This window comes from Malus sylvestris, chromosome 15 (genome assembly GCF_916048215.2).
Source record: "Malus sylvestris chromosome 15, drMalSylv7.2, whole genome shotgun sequence".
Classification (NCBI taxonomy): domain Eukaryota; kingdom Viridiplantae; phylum Streptophyta; class Magnoliopsida; order Rosales; family Rosaceae; genus Malus; species Malus sylvestris.
Window position 1 is genome coordinate 15,011,946 of NC_062274.1, and position 20,193 is coordinate 15,032,138.

The following is a 20,193-nucleotide window of genomic DNA, read 5'->3' on the forward strand; positions in this document are numbered from 1 at the left end:
GAGAACCTTTCTGAAATGTAAAAATGTCAAATGTGTGAAGTATGCATAAGTGCATAACCTTCAAGTCAGTTGATTCATCGTACCATAGGATCAGCCCGCTCGGATACTATGTTAAAATTTCCGAGTTAGTCCAATGGCCCGTTACTAATCAACACCGACATTGTCCCAAACTTTCCCGTTCTCACCTCTGCAGTCCAATATGTGTGGGGTTTTGTATTTTCAAGACTAAAATACAGAAATGGGAAGTGAAATATGGAGAGGAAGTCATGTAGGATAATGTGTCATATTGTATCACCAAAAACTGTGTTAACATTCATAAATAGATCTCAGGAACTTCATGCTAATAGCTTAGCAAGTTCATCAACTCTCAAACTTCCCTGTGGTACAACGTTATCTACTAGATTTTCACCAAAATCTCTTATTCTTTTAACTTTACTACCCTTCTGAATCTTCTCACTTCCTCTCTTCGCAGAAACTGTTATCTCTTTCACTACTGGATCCCCGGCATCTTGCTTCACAACCTTTACTCTCTTTAGAACTGCTACCTTCTTGGGTCGTTGATGCTTAAACACGGGGCCAGGGGGAGCAGACTGTGCGAAGGCAACTGCCCGTTGATAAATAATGTCGGCATTCAGCGATGACTCGTCTAAAATAAGTGCACTCCCACTATCAACAGCTTCATTCAAGAGTAACAGCACATTCTCTATACAAGGTGCACTCAGCTTTGCTGGCTCACTAAGAATTTCTGTGCCTAATGAACCATCTTCTGGATTCTCGTTGCTTCCAGAACCTGCCGTGATGGACTCCAACTTTGTTTCAGAGTTTCCAATAGGCATTGCGATGGCCTCAGAGCCCATTACTGCGGTTGGTGATGCTTCATCATCACAGCCTGCATTAGCCAACATGGGCTCCATTTCAGATGTATGGGGCATAGTTTTTGACTTATCAGCAGCATAGTGGATATTGTCTGGTATGGTTGAGCTGTTATCAGCAGTCATTTTAGCTTCTGATTCATTGTTTATATAGCCTTCAACATCTGAAATGGGTTCAGTTTCAGAGGTTCCTCCAACGGTAGAAACCCCATCAACTGTGGCACGTGGCCCAACATATTGTGATGGCGAGAGATCCTCACTTCCCTCTGCACCCACAACTTCAGAAGCACACGATGTTGATGCAATTGAAGTTGAACAATCTACATCAGACTCTTTGACTTCCTTGAGATCATTCTCTGGATTTGGAAGAGAAGACTTCCATTCCCGTCCTCTCCACAAAAGAATGTGCTCAAGTTCAAATGACATTAACACACAAGGGACAAGATCCTGCATTCACATATTAAAGAATATTGCTCAGCATGCTTTGTTATGAAAATCACCACGACGTGAGAAATGTTTTGCTAAACAAGAAAACTAGAAGTTTAGCATACCTTTAGTTTACCACCTATTTTTCGGTAGTCACTCGCGTTCATCCCCTGACAATTTATTCGCACTAGCTCACACTCTTCAAAGGCCTCTCTGACATTTTTTACCAATTCAGAGTATACACCATTTTTCCCTGTTAAAATCAAACACATTATCAGTTTACTTGAGGCCAAACCTGAAACATTCTTATTGCCATTATTATTCAGATTCAATTCAAGGCATAAGCATGGTACCTAGCTTGCATATTGGTATCAGATTCCGTCCCTTCTTACGCATCTCAGATGCTGCTTCTACTGTTAGACCCTCAGGAGCCTGCTGAATCAGTCTAGGATATACAGGAGTGATAGGTCTCCAAAGCATTAGAGGAAACTTAGGACGAGTTTTATAGTTGTAGTTTCTGCCTCGGAAAAGGTATATCACTCCACCTTTCCTGTAAATGATCTTCCCTCCAGTTCTTTCCTGTCAAATAATATATGATCCAAGAATGATTAACTTAAAAGACAAATAAAAATAATCATAATATACTATAACTCAAACTACTCCATATCCAAGCACAATGACGAGCATATTCAACTACACCGGAAGAAAAACACATCTGCAAACATATCCATTCAGCAAGGAGAAACCAACCTCTAATTGCTCGCACACATTCTCCATGTCGACTGTACAAACTCCTTTGCATTTAATCTTGCACACTCTCCGGCGCTTCCAGTGAGCATGTATGTTATCCAACATGTTGTGAGTCAAACCATCTCTACCTACAAAATCCAAATGAACTGAATCACAAACCAAAAACTCATAACCTTTCCTACTAGTTCCCTGCATTTCGAAGTTCTAAAGTCGAAAACTTTCATCATCGAAAACCCAAATCGAAACTCTCTCCAGTTCCACAATCTCACCAAGCATGAATCAATATCTCAAATGAAGGCTGTAAAAACAAAGGAAGAAGATTATCTCTAGATATACCCATATTCAACTGCCTCTTGGTTTTGATGCACCCTTTAACTAACTCCTTAACTTCCTCAACCGTCAGGGGATCTCCCAAAATCTCCTCCCTGGACTTCACATACTTAGGACCCGATCCGGGCAAATACGGACCCGGAGATTGCACCGGCTTAACCCCCTTCTTGTGCGGCGGAGGCAGCTGGAACGAGTCGAATTCCTTCAATTTCTTCTTGCTCGCCGGCAATGGGGCCCGACCCGTCCATGGCCGGTCCATCGTGGTGGGCCCGAATGGCGTGAACGGCGGTTCCCGGAGCTTAATGGGCTTGATTTTAGGGGTCTCGGTGTAGCTGTACTTGAATTCAAACGGGGCTCCGTCGATGACGTAAGAAAGCCCATCGTCGCCGATGGAAATGTCGGCTTTTCTGTCGACTGCCGGTTTTTTCTCCCTCGGGATTTTCGAGAGCTTCGTGGGTCGTATGACTCGGCGGAATGCGGGGTGCGAATCGGTAGGGTTAGGGTTTTTAGAGTACTTGGATTTCTTGCCTGGGATTGAAGGGCTCGAGGGATACGACGGCGTGCCGATGGATTTATATGTTTCACTACTTGTGGTGGCGTTGGCCGCGGCGGCGGTGGTGTCAGTGGCAGAGTCGGAAAGAGTGGCAATTCTGGTGGCGGACTCGAATCTGCGCTCCCGGCGAATGTCGTCCTCGATTTCTTGCTGGGCCCTCCGGCGCTGGTTGAATTTCTCGGCGTTGGCGTTGTTCCACCGAGCGAACCGGACCTCCGTTGGAGGGCGGTGCTGATTCGGGTTGTTGTGGGTCGGGCTCGGGTTCAATAGTGGCGCGAAAATGGGACAGGAAGTGGGCAAATTTAGCGCCATTTCTTGCTGGGTTGCTCAAATTGAAGCCGAAAGCCTCACACTTTTAGCAGAAAAGTGTCATTTTGCTGGGTTTTTGGATGCAAATCAGTGTAAACGACGTCCCAGGAGCTGATAGTATAGGGTTTCAAAGTTTGAGTTTTGCAGGGAAGATTTGAGAGAGAGAGAGAGAGAGAGAGAGAGAGAGAGAGAGGGAGAGGTTTAAGGGTTTAACTTGGCGCTAACTGCCAACGGCCATGTCCATCCCAGCTAGGGTGGACCGGATCGGTTAATTCGATCTGGCATTAACAATAACCATGGTCCGAAATGCCGATAATATCGCCGATATTATCGGTTTTGAGGAGTACCGATTTTTTTTTTCTATATCCAACTGGTTTTCGGGATAATATCGCGATATTATCGAATTTATCGATAATATCGGTGGCTGACTTCTCGGAGAAGAACGCCGGAGCTGTAGAAGCTCCGGCCGACTGTAAAACAGGACCCTAGACTCCGATCTAGGTATGAAAATGAAAAACAAGACGAGATGAACATTTGTATATATGAAATTTGCCGTGAAACCATCGGAGGTGTTCGGAAATTGAGTCGACACGCACGGCCTCGCCGGAGTTCACCGAGTTGTAGAGATGAGAAGGAGAGGGAGAAAGACGATGCTGATGATGATGGGTGTGCATGTGTGTATGTGGGTCTTGGACCATCGGCGCAGAGAGAAAGGAGAGAGACGACGGCGGCGGCGACGAGGGAGAAGCAGAAGCCGATCTGCCGATGTGGGTCTCTGTGTGTGTGTGTGTGTGGGAGTGGGAGAAAGACGATGGTGATGATGATGGGTGTGCATGTGTGTATGTGGGTCTTGGACCATCGGCGCAGAGAGCTAGAACGAAAGACGACGGCGGCGGCGACGATGTGGGTCTCTGTGCGTGTGTGTGGGAGTGGGAGAAGGATCAAGAGACCTTGGGTCTCTGTGCGTGAGTGTGTGTGTGGGGGAGAAGGATCAAGAGACGTACGTGGGTGGGATTGGGAGATCTGTGTTTGTTGTTGGTTGTGTGGCGGAGAACGGAGAAGGGGGAGAAGGGACTCAGAGAAGAGAATGGAGAAGGTTCGAGAGAGTCTGAGAGAAGACCGTATGCGTGTGAGAGGTGAGTGTGCGTGTGTGGTGTCATGTCGGTGTGTGTGTGTGGTGTCGTGTGAGGTGACTGTGGACCTGTGTATATAGACATATAAATATTATATAATGCATTCGTAACCTGTAAAGCTGTAACACCAATAATATTCTTACTTTTTGGTTTTAGATTCTAGCAATACTTGCAAAAAATTTATGTGGCCCTTTTATGTGGTTGGGTCATCTCATCTGAGATGCCTGACTGATTTTACAATATGTCCATAACTTTTTGCAGTTTCAGACCATGGACATCAAATAATACTGCTTTTATAATGAAACCGTGTCCGTGTGCGTGAGTCCGTGATATTCTTTCACATGCAGAACAATGTGTCATTGTTTATTATATTCTTTCACGCGGCACGCCTTATCAGAGGTGGAGTGATAGTATCAGAGGCATTCAGCATTTTCGTTTCTTCTTCTTCCCTTACCATTTTCAAAGCTATTCCAGATCCATTCCAAAGCTTGAAAACAAACGGTTCCATATTTAAGGTAAGTTTACAAACTTAAATTTATATTATTGTAATTTATACAACAACAAATAATTTGTATGGACTCGTATGTTAATTTTTTTAAGTAATTAATACTTGCATGTTAATTTTTGTAAGTAATTAAGTAATGTTAACAATTACATGTTAATTTTTTTAAGTAATTAAGTAATGTTGTATAATTATTCCCTAGGATAATTTTAATATGTTTAATGTTATTTATTATTTTATTTCCCTTACCATTTTCAAAGCTATTCCAGATCCATTCCAAAGCTTGAACACAAACGGTTCCATATTTAAGGTAAGTTTACAAACTTAAATTTATATTATTGTAATTTATACAACAACAAATAAATTTGTGTGGACTCGTATGTTAATTTTTTTAAGTAATTAATACTTGCATGTTAATTTTTGTAAGTAATTAAGTAATGTTAACAATTACATGTTAATTTTTTTAAGTAATTAAGTAATGTTGTATAATTATTCCCTAGGATAATTTTAATATGTTTAATGTTATTTATTATTTTATTAATATTAGGTTTTATTATCAAATTGGATTATTATTAATTAATAATAGGTTTTTTTTATTATCAAATTGAATTATTATTCATTAATATTAGGTTTTATTATCAAATTTGATTATTCTTCATTAAATTGGATTATTCATTAAATTGGATTATTATCGAATTGTATTATTATTCATCACCATGTTTTATATTAGGATTATTTTTTTATCAAATTGGATTATTATTCATTAATATTAGGTTTTTTTAATTATCAAATTGGATTATTATTCATTAATATTAGGTTTTATTATCAAATTTGATTATTCTTCATTAAATTGGATTATTCATTAAATTGGATTATTATCAAATTGGATTATTATTCATCACCATGTTTTATATTAGGATTATTTTTTTATCAAATTGGATTATTATTCATTAATATTAGGTTTTTTTAATTATCAAATTGGATTATTATTCATTAATATTGGGTTTTATTATCAAATTGGATTATTCTTCATTAAATTGGATTATTATCAAATTGGATTATTATTCAGTAATATTAGGTTTTATTATTCCATATTATTTGTATAATTACTTAAATTTTTACAATCATTTTCATTACTTCATATTTAATTCTTCTGTAGAATAACTTTATTATTTAGGTTCTCTTATTTTATCAAAAAATAATTGTCTAATTTTCATGAAAAATAAATATAGGTACATTTAAGATGTCAAGTGGAGTTACTAAACGTGATCCAGCTTGGGAACATGGAGACCCAATAGACGGAAACAAACATGGCACAATTTGCAAATATTGTGGTCGGATAATGAAGAGTGGCGGAGTGACACGACTAAAGTACCATCTTAGTGGATTAGATCCAGCAAAAAATGTCCAACGATGCGATAATGTCCCCCCAGAAGTGAAGGCATTCATCAGCACATTATTAAAAAATAAAAAACAGCAGAAGGAAAAGATAACACATGGAATGGAAAATATTCGAGCTGGGCTACGAGGAGAAGTCATTGGGCAAGCGGTTGACAGTGATGATGATGACGATGAGGACGAATGTGATGATGACATGGGACCTGAAGAATGACGCAGTTTGAAACAAGCATTACGTGCCTCCAAACAGTCAGCATGGGAAAGAGAACACCTTCATAAAATTCCTAATAGGGGACAAGGTTCCGGGACAAGTGGTGGTGCACAAATGAGACGGGGAGGCAGTCTTAGAGAATCACAACCAACACCACCAATAGCCCCAAGTTTATATAAGTCATCCAACGCACGTCAAAAGAGTGTTTGGAGTTATTTCAAGGGAGGTAATGTGAATGAGGGAATGAGGCGTCTAATTAGCAAGTTCTTTATCTATGAAAATGTCCCTGCTGAGAAAGCATCATCACATCATTTCAAAAATATGGTAGTGGGATGTCAACAGGCCGGTGTTGGAGTACAACCTCCCATTCCCTATGAGATAAGAAACAAATATTTGGATATGGAGTATAAAGACATTGGCGAGTATGTTAACAAGTGGAGGTCAAAGTGGGAAACTAATGGTTGCACAATCATGTGTGACGGATGGACTGGGCCGACCAGATTGTCTATCATAAACTTCATGGTATACTCCAAGGGAAAGACAATTTTTTTGAAGTCTGTTGATGCTTCAGACCATATAAAGAACTACAAGTATATTTACAAATTATTGAGGGATGTAATCATGGAGGTGGGAGAGCATAATGTTGTCCAAGTCGTGACCGACAACGGTTCTGCATTTGTCAAAGCTGGAAAAAAGTTAATGAAGCATCATAATGTGTTTTGGACATCATGTGCAGCACATTGTATTGATCTCATGTTTGAGGCAATGGGGAAGAGAGAGAATGTTGCTACTGTGGTCAAAAGAGCTAGAACGATAACAAATTATATTTACAATCACGGTTGGTTATTGGCAAAGATGCGTGAATTTTGCAAAGGAGAAATCATTCGTCCAGCTACCACTCGATTCGCCACCAACTATATTGCATTAGACAGCCTACTGAAGAAGAAAGCAGGGTTGAAGCAACTATTCACTAGTGACGATTGGGCTAACCACAATTTCAGCCGCTCAAATACAGGTCGTATGGTGGAAAGTATAGTGCTTGATCATGCTTTCTGGACTCAATCAGAACATGTGTGCCAACTGTTTGAACCTCTTTACAAAGTTTTACGGATCGTTGACACAGAAGTGTATCCTACTATGGGGGCAGTATATGAGTTGATGCGTGTAGTGAAGGATGAATTGGAAAGAAAACATGGTGCAAGGTGGGTCATAAAGATAATTGAAGATCGATGGTATAAAACATTATACCACGATTTGCATGCAGCAGGTATAAATTATGTCATAATTTGCAATTCATTTCTTTAGTTGCATAAGTTTTATTTCTCTTATTAGAGTATGTGTTTCTTTGAACAGCATATTATTTGAATCCTCGATACCAATACAGACCCGGTGTTGGAGATGATGGTACCCTTATACGTGCTGTACATAATGTATACTCTAAATTAGACCCTGCATCACCAGCAGTTGGCCAATTTGGAAATGAGGTACACAATTACTTAAATTATAATAATTACTTAAATTATAATATTAATAATTACTTTGTTGGATTAAACTAACACGATTTATTGAATTCAGCTAACATGGTTTAAAGATGCAAGAAGAACTTTTGGAGAACCAACATCAATTGCTGCTCGAACAACAATGTCTCCTAGTGAGTGTAAACATATTTCACTATAAGTTTATAATAGAATTTGTTCGAGTTATTAGGCTTATCAACATTGTTTTTCATTGTAGCTGAATGGTGGATCATGTATGGGACCGATGCACCAACTGTGAGAAAGTTAGCAATCAAAGTATTATCACAAACAGCTTCCTCATCTGCTTGTGAAAGAAATTGGAGCACATTTGCACTGATACACACAAAGCAAAGAAATAGGTTGGCGCATAGTAGGTTGGAAAAATTAGTTTATTGCTACTACAACATGAAGCTTCAAATTCGAGATAAGGAAGCAGAAATAGATCATGTCGACTGTGGTGACCCACTAGATGTGTTTGATATTGTTGGTGAAGATGATGATACGGAGGGTAACCAACTTTTTCAATGGATTAGACCTCTTCATTTAGATGATGATAAAGGCAACCCAGCTCCCAGAGTTGCTGAAGAAGAACGTAATGAAGGGATAAATGTAGAAAGAGTATTAGAGGAGGAGGTGGGATCTAGCAGCGCTGACTCTTTGGATGAACTTTTCCGCCCAAGACCAAGAAACACTGGAATTCCACCTTCTTCCAATCCTACACAACCACAACATCGTGCTGATACTAATGATAGCTCTAGTACAAGATCAGGAGACTCACCTACCACCGGAGGTGGGAATGATGAATGACATAGTGGAGCTGGAGGTAGTGGTGGTGGATATGGAAACTATTATGGACCACCACCTCCCGGATATATGAGCCCCTTCACTGGTGAGGCAAACTTCACGCATGCAACACAGGATGATGACCATGGCAGTAGGCGGGCAGGACCAGGAATTGGTGCCATAGGGAAGGACTATACTCGCAGAGAAAGAGGCAAGGGGATTTTGTCAAGTCAAGAAGATGACTCGTTATCTAGAACTTCAGACTCTGTTGGATTGGGAAGTAGTAACTATGGTTATACTCATAACCAACCATTTCCCTACCCTTCATATCCCTACCCTTCATATCCCATTCCTGTTGGGATGGAATCGAGCGACTCATGGAAACAATCCCAGCCTCAATCTTCAAATGATTTTTCTTATGGACAACCTCAACCAATCTCGGATCCATATGGGTGGCATGTTAACAATTACATGCAAAACTATTTTGGGGATTTATCATTTGATAACTACTCTTCACAATACACTCATTCTACACATAGAGATGATGAAGATAGTGAAAAATTTGAACCTCATAGGAACTCTATGTGGTACTAAAGTGTAAAATATTGTACTAATTCATTATATATAAATGATTATGGTGTGTTTAGACTTCTTTCATTAATTACTACATATTTTCTACACTCAGAATGTTTGTCAGATCGCTATATAATCAACTTGATAATGTTAAATCCATCATGCAATGCATTTCCTTCCAATTTTTTGTGATAAACTAATAGATAATTGACTAAATAAACATCCTGCAAAGTTTCAATAAAAATTTCCAAGTTTTTCTTACAATTTCCGTGGTTTCCATGTAATTTTTATCGATATCGATATTATCCCGATATTTCCATCGATATTTCCGTGTTTTCGGATTACCGATATTTCCGATATTACCGATATTTAATACCTTGACAATAACAACGTAATCAAACTACTAGCTTTCAACGGTTTGATTTTGACCAATTTCACCATTAAAATCGAACCAAATAATTAGGGTTTGTTTGGTATTCTATTTGAATTTATTAGAGATAATATTGTGAAGGATAAAAATTAGATCTGTTATATTTGTTTTATCTGTTTTGGATGTTTTTGGTTAGTTAAGTGAGCTGTCCTTTATGTTAGTTAGATGAGGTGCTAAGCACAGGCTTTATATGGTTTGTATATATACCAACAAAGTAATCTTATTCATTAAGAAATGAAATCACAATTATCAATATGGTATCCATTGCCTCTGTCTAAAGACTCTTTCACCTTTGATCCTCTCCGCTTCCTTGCCGACAAACAGTTCTTCGTTTTTTTCCTCTTCCAAACCTTAGATTTCAACCATGGCAGGTAATTCCTCTGCATCTGACTTTGAAATTCATCCCTCTCCAGTCACAAATTAGTGCCCTAACTCTTCTCAATCGCTGATTTCTTCAATCACGATTCAAAATATTGGATCTTTGGTTCCAATCAAGCTCACCACCACGAATTATCTTACCTGGAATGCTCTCTTCGCTCAAAATTTTCACCGGTACAATCTTACTGGCATTGTTGATGGCTTAGTGGCTGCTTCGCCTAGATTTCTTCTCAATTCGGCTGGAAATCGCACATTTACATTGAATCCTGAGTTCGTGACTTGGCATGAAAATGATCACAATATCTTGATCTGGTTCAACTCTACTCTCTCCGATTCTCTTATTCCTTACACAGTTGGTGTTACATCTTCTCGGGAATTGTGGTCTAAACTTGAATCGGCTTTTCAGTCTCACATCCATGAACTTCGATATCGTCTTCATAATATCACAAAAGAAGAATCTACCGCTGTAGTTTATCTCTAACAAATTGAAGAAATCGTTGATGCTCTTGCTAGCATCGGTGCTCTGGTTAAGGATTTTGAATTGATATATGTAACTCTTCATGGATTACCTCCTGACTACGATTCATTTATTGATGATGTTCAATTTCGTCTTGGATCAACTACGATTGATGAATTACATGGACTTCTTCTCAGTAAGGAACTTCAACTCAACAACCGCAAGAAAACCTCATCAGCTTCTATCCAAGCTTTCAATTCATCCACTGGCCTTCTTCCTACACCACATGATCCTGTAAATTCTCAGGCGTATGTTGCACAACATTTCACCAATTTTAATCAAGGTTGTGGCATGGATCGAAATTTCTCTCACTCTAGAAATTCCCAAAATCGGGGTACGGATAGGAACTTCTCAACTTATAGAATAACAATCAGAATAACAACTTCTCTCGTCAGAATAATCAACACTATAATCGTGGTTCAAGATCCAGTTTCAACAATTCTGGTAGAAGAATCTCTTGTCAAATTTGCAAGCAATTTGATCATAAAGCTGTCAATTATCCTTATCGAATGAATCCAAACTGTGGCATAAAATCTCAGATGGCATTATGTGCAAGTACATCCTCCACTACTCCCACTTGGCTTCTTGATTCTGGTGCGAGCTTGCACATGACCAACTCCTATGCCAATTTGCAGAATCCTGAGTCCTACGATGGTCCTGAGCAAGTATACATCGGAGATGGAAAAGGTTTACCTATTCTCTACTCTGGCTCTTCAACTATATCTACTTCTTCACATATTTTTTATCTAAAGAATGTTTTACATGTGCCTGCACTCAGACAAGATTTGCTTTCTGCAAATAAATTCATTCTTGATAATTCGTGTTCTGTTTATCTATATCCATTTCACTTTATTGTGAAAGATCTTTCTTCGGAGAAGACACTTTTTAAAGCCCCTGTGAAATATGGATTTTATCATTTTCATGATTCTTCTCCAATTATTGGTCATCCTCATGCTTTTGCAACATCTAAAGTTTCTCAAGATGTGTGGCATCAGCGTTTAAGCCATCCTGCTTTCAAAATAATGAATAAAATTGTTTCCAAGTCTTGTATTTCCATTTCTGATATAATAAACGAGTCAATGTGTTCAAGTTGTGTCTTAGGAAAGTGTTCCAAACTTCCCTTCCATTCTGTTTCTTGTAATACAAGCAAACCTCTGGAACTATTACATATTGATGTATGAGGGCCATCACCAACTCTCTTTGTGCATGGTTTCAGATATTACATCATCTTTGTTAATGACTTTACCAAGTATTGTTGGTTCTTTCCTCTTAAATACAAATATGCAGTTTTTGACATCTTTACTCAGTTTAAGCCTATGGTTGAAAATCTTTTATCTACCAAGATTGTTACTTTAAGGTCCAACTCTGGTGGCGAATTCATAAGCACTCAATTATCTAATTTTCTAAGAGAATATGGCATATCTCATCAACTCATTTGCCCTCACACTCCAGAACAAAATGGTTGTGCTGAGAGGAAGCACATACATCTTGTTGAAACTGCAAGGACTTTTCTTGCAGCCTCTAAGGTTCCACATATCTACTGGGTTGAGGCTTTCTCTACGGCCATGTACTTGATCAACAAAATGCCTACTGTACTTATATACTCACATTAGGAATCCCTCTTTCATCGAAATTCAGATTACTCTACTTTTAGGATTTTTGGCTGTCAATGCTTTCCTTGGTTAAAGCTATACACCAATTCTAAGCTTGATACAAAGAGTCAATCCTGTGTATTTTTGGGTTATAACCTTAAACATAAAGGCTACAAGTGTCTGGATGTTTGTACTAAGAAGATACATGTATTTAGACATGTTGTCTTCAATAAGCATTACTTTCCATTTCAAAACATATCCACATCTCCAAATCTTACTGCCACAGTACCTTCATTCAGTACCTCAATCCCATCAACCTTAACCTTTACATCTAGAAGTTCACCACTATAATCCAACAATTCATCAGCCTCATCTCTACCTATATCCCAACCTATTCCTGTTTCCATATCTATTCCCACATCTCCCACTTTATCATCTAATCCACCACTCCCACAACCACTTACTCAACCCATTCTTGCAACCAACACACATCCTATGCAAACTAGATCCAAGCCTCCAAACCAGATCCAACCAATACACATCCTATGCAAACCAGGTCCAAGCCCATTCTACCTATCTTCAAGCCTCCAAATATCCTCAATGGAGACAAGCTATGCAGAAGGAATTTAATACACTTCTCAGTACTGACACTTGGTCTCTAGTTCCCTCTAACCCTTCTTAGAATTTGGTGGGCTGCAAATGAGTTTTCAGAATCAAACAAAAACCTGATGGCTTTATAGATAGGTTCAAAGCTCGTTTAGTTGTAAAGGGATTCTATCAACAACAAGACTTGGACTATACAGAAACATTCAGTTATGTAGCCAAACCTATTACAGTTCGATTGCTTCTTACTCTAGCATCAAAGTTCAATTGGTTTCTCAATCAACTTGATGTGAGTAATGCATTTCTCCATGGCAATCTTTCTAAGTCAATGTTTATGATTCAACCTCCAGGATTTGAGGATTATTCCAAAGCTAATCATGTGTGCAAATTGCATAAATCTTTGTATGGCCTAACACAGGCTCATCGAGCCTAGTATGAAAAATTGAACAAAGCTTTATCCTCACTTGGTTTTCTTGGATCTCAAAATGATCACTCCCTCTTTGTCAAAAAGACTCATGTTCTTGTATTCATCTTGGTGTATGTTGATGATATCCTTGTCACTGGTCCCAATTCCCAAGCTTGCAAAGATACAAGTTCTCATCTCAGTGCTCTCTTTCCAATTAAAGAACTGGGTCCATTACATTTTTTTTTCTTGGAATTGAAGTCAAAATGTCCTAATTTGGAATTTTTATCTCTCAGACCAAATATATCTTGGATTTACTTAAGAAAACACACATGGATGGTGCTAAGCCTTGTGTTACTCCTCTAAGTACTTCCTCACTGGATCATACTTCTCCACTGTTGTCCAATCCTGCAGAATATAAATCTTTGGTGGATGGACTGCAATATTTAACTTGGTCCAGACCTAATTTATCTTTTGCAGTCAATTTTGCAAATTATTGGTTGATGTTGGATTGGTTCTTCCTTGTTCTCCTAAACTATGGTGTGACAATATTTTTGCTATATCTTTAGCCAAAAATCCAATCTTTCTGCAAGGACTAAACATGTGGAAATCAATTATCACTATATTAGGGAAAAAGTGTTGTCTAATGATATATCAGTTCAAATTGTTTGTTCACAAGATCAGCTTGCTGATATCTGCACCAAATCCTTGCCTAAGGCCAGATTTCTACTTCTCAGAGACAAATTATCACTTCATCTACCTCAAGTCAATTTGAGGGGGAATATTAGAGATAATACTGTAAAGGATAAAACTTAGAGCTGTTATATTTGTTTTATTTGTTTTGGATATTTTTGGTTAGTTAGGTGAGCTGTCCTTTCTGTTGGTTAGATGAGGTGCTAAGTACAAGGCTTTATATGGTTTGTATATACACCAACAATGTAATCTTATTCATTAAGAAATGAAATCACAATTATTCAATAGAATTCAAACGTTTTAAACTCAAAAATAATTTTTAAGTTTTCGGTCTTAAAAACTTGTTTGGTAGGACTATTTTCAAAAATTGAACTCAAGACTAACTTAAAAATATAGTCTACTCTAAAAAAACAAAAGGTGAGTTTTTAGAGTTTTTAAATTTAAACTCACTCATTTCTTTTCTCTCCCTTCTCCCCTCTCACTCCAAATCTATCTCTCTCTTTTCTATCTCCCCCTTCTCTTTTTTTTTTGACATTTTTCGTCTCTCATCCAATCTGCTCTCTTCATTCTCTTGGTTTTTTCTCTCACTCCTCTTCCTATCTATCTCATTCAATCCCCTCTTTTTTCTCTTTCCTCCAATCATGTCTTACTTTCTTTCCTCCTCTCTCATATTTCTCCTTCGACCCCCTCTTTTTGGATCTCTTTGTCAAGTTTTGATTTAAAATTTTTAAATCACATACCAAACAAGTTTTTGAGTCTTAAAGAAAATTGTTTCAAGAAAAGTTCTTAAGAAATGTTAAAAAAATTCAAATAGTATACCAAATAAGCCCTTATTGATCGGTTTAATTTGGCTTAATTCTATCGATTTAAGCCTATTTCCCACACATCAATTAAGGAATGTCCAATGTTTTTAAACTATTACTTTTCTAAACATCTATGCATCACACATTTCAATTGGATGAAAAGATTAATTTTTAAAACATAAAAATTTCATCAAATGAAATGTGTGAAAGGCCAGAAAGCCATGAGGGTAAGCCACATTGAGAACCCATGAAAAGGTGGTGGCGAGGTGGGTGTTCATCACCGTTGTTGGGGTTGGGTGATGGGGTGGTGGTGGATGTTGAGTTGAAGAGAGTGGAAGGAGAGGACGGTGCGTTTCATGAGGTTGGGTTGGGGTTGTTGGTTTTCTTACATTTTATTTTTGTTTATGTATGATTTATTTTCGTAAATGCTTTAAAAAATCATATCAAAGTTAACTCTGATTAAGTGAGAGACACACAACATACTATAATAGGATGGGTAGCATACACGAGAGAGAATGTGGGTAGCAAAAATGCACACCAGTAAAAAAATACTTTCATGAGACAATTTGAATTATTTAATATTATGGTTCCGTGAATTCAAATCAAAGTTTTTATTATAGTTTTGTGAATTCAGATTATTTTTTTAGAGTGATGTTATTCCTACCCCAATGTCTTATATTCCCATCCACTTTTTAATGAATTTTTTAATTTCAAATTTGTCCATTTAAAAAAAAAAAAACTGATAAGGATATTAATTATCTTGTTTTGCTTAATTAAAAAAAAAAAAAAACAGGTTGGGCATGGTAGACAATTTGTCTACCTTAAACCCCAACTCATATTTTCATCTCCTTTCATTCAATGAAAGTAAAAAAAATAGCAATGGACTTAGAAGATGACTTTTTCATTACACAGGTAGAAGATGACGCTTCTACGGAAGAGGTAGAAGATTATATTTCCATTGAAAATGTAGAAGAATAATTTGTGTGTAGGTCATTTGAATTTGTCTATCGTATTTTTAAATTTGTCTTTGTTGAATTCCATTTGAATTTGCAGACCTTAGTGGTTTTCGTTTACATATTATTTGTTATATTTTTTAAGAGACAATTTTATAATTTCATTTGTACGTATATATTAAAGGTTATTTTGGGAATAATAGTTGGTGGGAAAATGCATTTTAATTTTGTAACTTTTTAAGGCGGGTGGGATTATAATGTGGGTGAGAAAATAAGATAATGGGATGGGTCTAGTAGCTTTTTTTTTTGTTATTATGGTTTCTTGAATTCAGATCATTCAATATTAATTGCATTTAATATTGCGGAACATTAAAATAGAACCACTTTAATTGAAATTTACCCAAACATAATTCGTATACCCAAACCAACCTTTGAAATCTTTTATTTTTTATTTAAAATTTAGCAAAAAGAAAAATAAGACAATTTGATTGAAAAATAAAGAAAAAAGAGAGAGATAAAATCAAACCCTCGATTCATCCTGACAACTCCTCTTATATTTTTAAGTTGAAACATAGTATTTCTTTGATTGTAGATTCCAAAAAGAACTTGTCAAATCTCGTGCTAAAAAATACCACTATTCCCTTCGTGCCTCTTCTTGGTACAATTTACAATGAAACTCGTCCAACACCAATGCTGAATGTGGATATTATGCCATGAAATTTGATTGAAGATGTTGACAACGTCCCTGCAAAGGTAATTAAAGCGTATTATTCATAATCATATTTACTAAGCATATACAGAATTTCCTAACTTAGTAATGTGTTACAGTTTAGCATAGTTGGTTTCCTAAGTTGTAATATGTGTTATTGTTTACTACAAATTGGAGTACACTAGAAGCAACGTCAATGTAGTCCGCTAGAAATGGGTAAAGTACGTGTACGACTACAAATTTTTTGCATAGAAGACACTCTAATTGCATCTCCAGAAGATGTAGAAAAAAAATTGATTGTGAACACAATTCATCTCCCTCTCCAAATAATTTTCAAGTCTTTTTCAGAACCCTCTAAATTTGTGAGAGTTTGCTTTCCGTCTCAAACTGAGGCATTGAATCTGTTCGTGGTAGGAATTTCCGCGAAGTGTGTTCCCTGGCCGACGAGCACACAACTCCCCGAGAGGTTGGCGCCAGTTGATGCTTTCTGTTGGGCTTCTGCTTCACTAGTGGGCTTTCTCGGGCAAAGCTTGTCGGGCAAGGCTTGTCGGGCAAAGCTAAAAGAGAATGACAGAGTTAACTTTGAAATGTGCCTTCGTGGGGCCTTAGGTGTAGGCTTTGAGGCTCACAATCAAGATTAACTTTTAAGTACTCAGGCGTGCCACTACCATCTTCAACATGGCAGATGTAAAACGGATGTTGAGTTTTAATTATATATATATCCGAGGGACTATGTTAGTTATGACAGGTGCCTTTGTGGGGCCTTAGGTGTAGGCCTTGAGGCTTCCAGTCAATAACTAACTAAGTACTTGAACATATAATGTCCTCTTCATTGACTGTATGAGTCTTATAACCATTATACTTCTGATTACCTGAGCCCGAAGAGCAGAATGAATCCAAATAGGTGCCTTTGAAGGGCCTTAGATATAGGCCTTGAGGCTTCCCATCAGAACTCCTTCTATACTTAAACGTTCTAGCCCGAGGAATAGAATGAATCCAAATAGGTGCCTTTGTAGGGCCTTAGATATAGGCCTTGAGGCTTCCTATCAGAATTCATTCCATACTCAAACGTTCTATGGTAATCATAATATAATAGAAATAAAACTAAGGGATAGGTCGATTACTTGCGCCCTAAGTAACTTCGGACTTCTTGTTATCAAAGCTTGTTGTGGATGGGTTAAGTCCACATAAGGTTCTTTTTTATGCCTTGAGGCCAAGGACTTTTAAGTGATCAAATCTTACATGCCCGAGGGCTTCGAACTTAAATCTGGTTTGAACTGTGAAGACATATTCAAATCGGATTTAAGCACTGAGAAAGCCTTTTAATAGTCATCTTACTAGAAATAACTTGAATACAACTTGAAGTATACAACATATTGCTAGGTTAATGAATGAAAAGACAGAAACAAAGAGGGTCGTGCAAGGTTTAACCTTGTCGGGCAAGGCTGATCGTCTTGCAACTTCCTATCTTTGTGGTTTATCAAGGAGGTTGAGAGCTTTTAAAAGAAGGGTAGGGATATGAGTTTACAGAAAGAAATCGATACTACAGCAAGAGTTGAACAGGGTAGCAGAACTATTACAAAGGCTTGATTGAGGGTTTATCCCGAAAAGGATGAAGGCTTGGGCTGACTACAGCTTCGTTTGAAAGCAAATTTGGCTTTTGAGCAGAGTTTGTGCTTGTATTTGTTTGTTTGTTTGTTTGAGTGTCCCCAACTCTGATTTCTCTTTCTTCTTTTATAGACACTTTGGCTTGGCCTCTTGTAGCAGCAATCTTGCCCGAATGCGGTTTGAAGGATAGTGACTCATCAGCTATTTACTTGTACTGCCACTGCAAAGTACTTTTGGGCTGATTAGCTGGCTGGTCTATACCACTTGGTCTTTGGGTAGGTGAGCAAGTGGTGCCAATGGTCTGCACCTAGTCGAAAAAGCCTCTTCTATCTTCTGGGCTTTGGGCTTGACTTCGGGCTTCTCTCTTCCTTTTGGGCCAACTCCCTTTTGAGCCCAAAGTTCAAGTTTTAACCCAAACAGAATCAATACAAATGCTCACATATCGTTATGTAGGTACAACGATGTTCAAATTAAGCATTTTAGTTTACTCCAGTATCTCAAATAAATAAAATTATTGCATATACAGAACGCATATAGCGCCTTATTTAATTAACCTATAATATCAATTCAAAGAAGCATTATAACTTTTAATTTATTGTAACACATCATGCAAACAGATCAATTTTTATCAAGGTATATAACACATGACTTGTATCATCATTCGTTTTGTGTTTTGAAGATCAAACTGCCAAACAGCCAAGTGCGAAGTCCCCCAAAGCAACGTCGTTTACGGAGGGGAGATTAACGGCGAGTTGTAGTTACACTCGGAACCGAACAAAATGCCACATGTCGTAAATCAATGTCTGCATCGCTCTTTGCTCTGTTTCTTCGCCAATGCCGACGTTTTCACTGTGTGTAAAACTAAAACTCACGGACAACGAAAGAGTGGCTTTACCGTAAATACAATGAAACAGAAGGGGCATTTTAAAGCAGTACCCTGCTGATTACACTTCCAGCTTTGGAGTAATTACAAGATTACAATACATGGCCAGGTAGTAGCGGTAGCAGTTTTATTTGACTCCAGCCTACATAGGTCTCTTCTGAACTCTCCCCAATTGAAGGCCCTCAACATAAACAGTAATTCTAATTCCTCATTTGATCGTGTAAAATCTTTAAATTTAGGAACTTTAACGAAAAACTCTCGGTACTGTTCACTTTAACGAAAAACTATATTTTTACACTAAAAAACCAATTCTGGTACTATTCACTTTACCCTTTATTTTGTCTTTATCATTAAAACTCAAAGTTTTCAAACCATTTTTCATTAGTTTTTCTTCAAATTTATGGGTTTTTTTTCTTCTCAAATTTTAATTTTAAAATCATAAATCTTTTCTATTCTTCTGGGTTTTGGTGGTAAATGTATAACCTTTTCTTTCAGCTACTGTGCAATTTCTATGATACGTAGTGGCGAAACCAGAAATTGTTAGGAGGAGGGACGAAATTTAAACGGTTTGAGGTCCTGAAAAAATATGGACATCCATTCGAGGCCTAAGTCTAGGGTTTGCATGAAGATTATGTGAGCTACTCGGAATATTTGTAGGAGAATTTGCACTAAACAAAATATTTGAAATAGGAATTAGACATGACCTGACCTAGGCGGACTAGGCGAATTTGAAAATTTTTATTATACATTGTATAAATAAGTGTCTATTTATTATATTCATATAATATCTGAGAACATTGACTATAAAACATATATTATATAAAAATATTGACAATTTTTTTTATTACTTTGTTGTATTTGACCGTAGGAGATAAAAAATTTCATAATACTTTACAAAATATTTTTTAAAGTTCGTATGAATTTATAATAAATTTGAAGATAAATAATAGTGTAAAAAAAGTGGCTAAAAACATATTGAAAAGGCTTGTTTTATTAACACCCTACATTTTATTGACTACACCCTACATACTTAATACACCTCATATTTATTTTTTAAATTAAAATTTTTCTTAACACACCCCACATATTTTCCAATAGTACCTCACACCTCATACACCCCACACCCCACACCCCACACCTCACATCTCACACACCCCACAATCATCAACTAATTAACCACACATCAAACTCTTCATCTCTTTCGAACAAAAGAATAATCCACATTTTAAAGACAAGAAAAATGAATTAAATTGTTGTATAAAAT

The 20,193-nt window shown here is 37.3% G+C and overlaps 2 protein-coding genes across 4 annotated transcripts; one reads left to right on the plus strand and one right to left on the minus strand.

The window, feature by feature from the left end:
* Positions 1-269: 269 nt before the first annotated feature.
* Positions 270-3,464, minus strand: LOC126603351 (CRS2-associated factor 1, chloroplastic-like). Its single transcript, XM_050270166.1, has 5 exons — positions 2,385-3,464; positions 2,049-2,176; positions 1,652-1,877; positions 1,424-1,551; positions 270-1,319 (listed from the first exon to the last, which is right to left on the minus strand). Exons 1-5 carry the CDS (start codon positions 3,241-3,243, stop codon positions 336-338), a joined length of 2,325 nt encoding a protein of 774 aa, XP_050126123.1. The 5' UTR covers positions 3,244-3,464; the 3' UTR covers positions 270-335.
* A 1,268-nt stretch (positions 3,465-4,732) lies between these two features.
* Positions 4,733-9,441, plus strand: LOC126603352 (uncharacterized). 3 transcript variants are annotated; one of them, XM_050270167.1, is made up of 6 exons: positions 4,733-4,888; positions 5,136-5,185; positions 6,108-7,751; positions 7,838-7,968; positions 8,060-8,135; positions 8,219-9,441. In XM_050270167.1, the coding sequence occupies exons 3-6, from the start codon at positions 6,599-6,601 to the stop codon at positions 8,806-8,808; spliced, it is 1,950 nt and encodes a 649-aa protein (XP_050126124.1). In that variant the 5' UTR covers positions 4,733-4,888; positions 5,136-5,185; positions 6,108-6,598; the 3' UTR covers positions 8,809-9,441. The 3 variants fall into 3 exon arrangements, with proteins under 3 accessions (XP_050126124.1, XP_050126125.1, XP_050126126.1); XM_050270168.1 differs by having other exon boundaries at positions 4,740-4,888; positions 5,145-5,185; XM_050270169.1 differs by lacking the exon at positions 5,136-5,185 and having other exon boundaries at positions 4,744-4,888.
* The last annotated feature ends 10,752 nt before the right edge of the window (positions 9,442-20,193 follow it).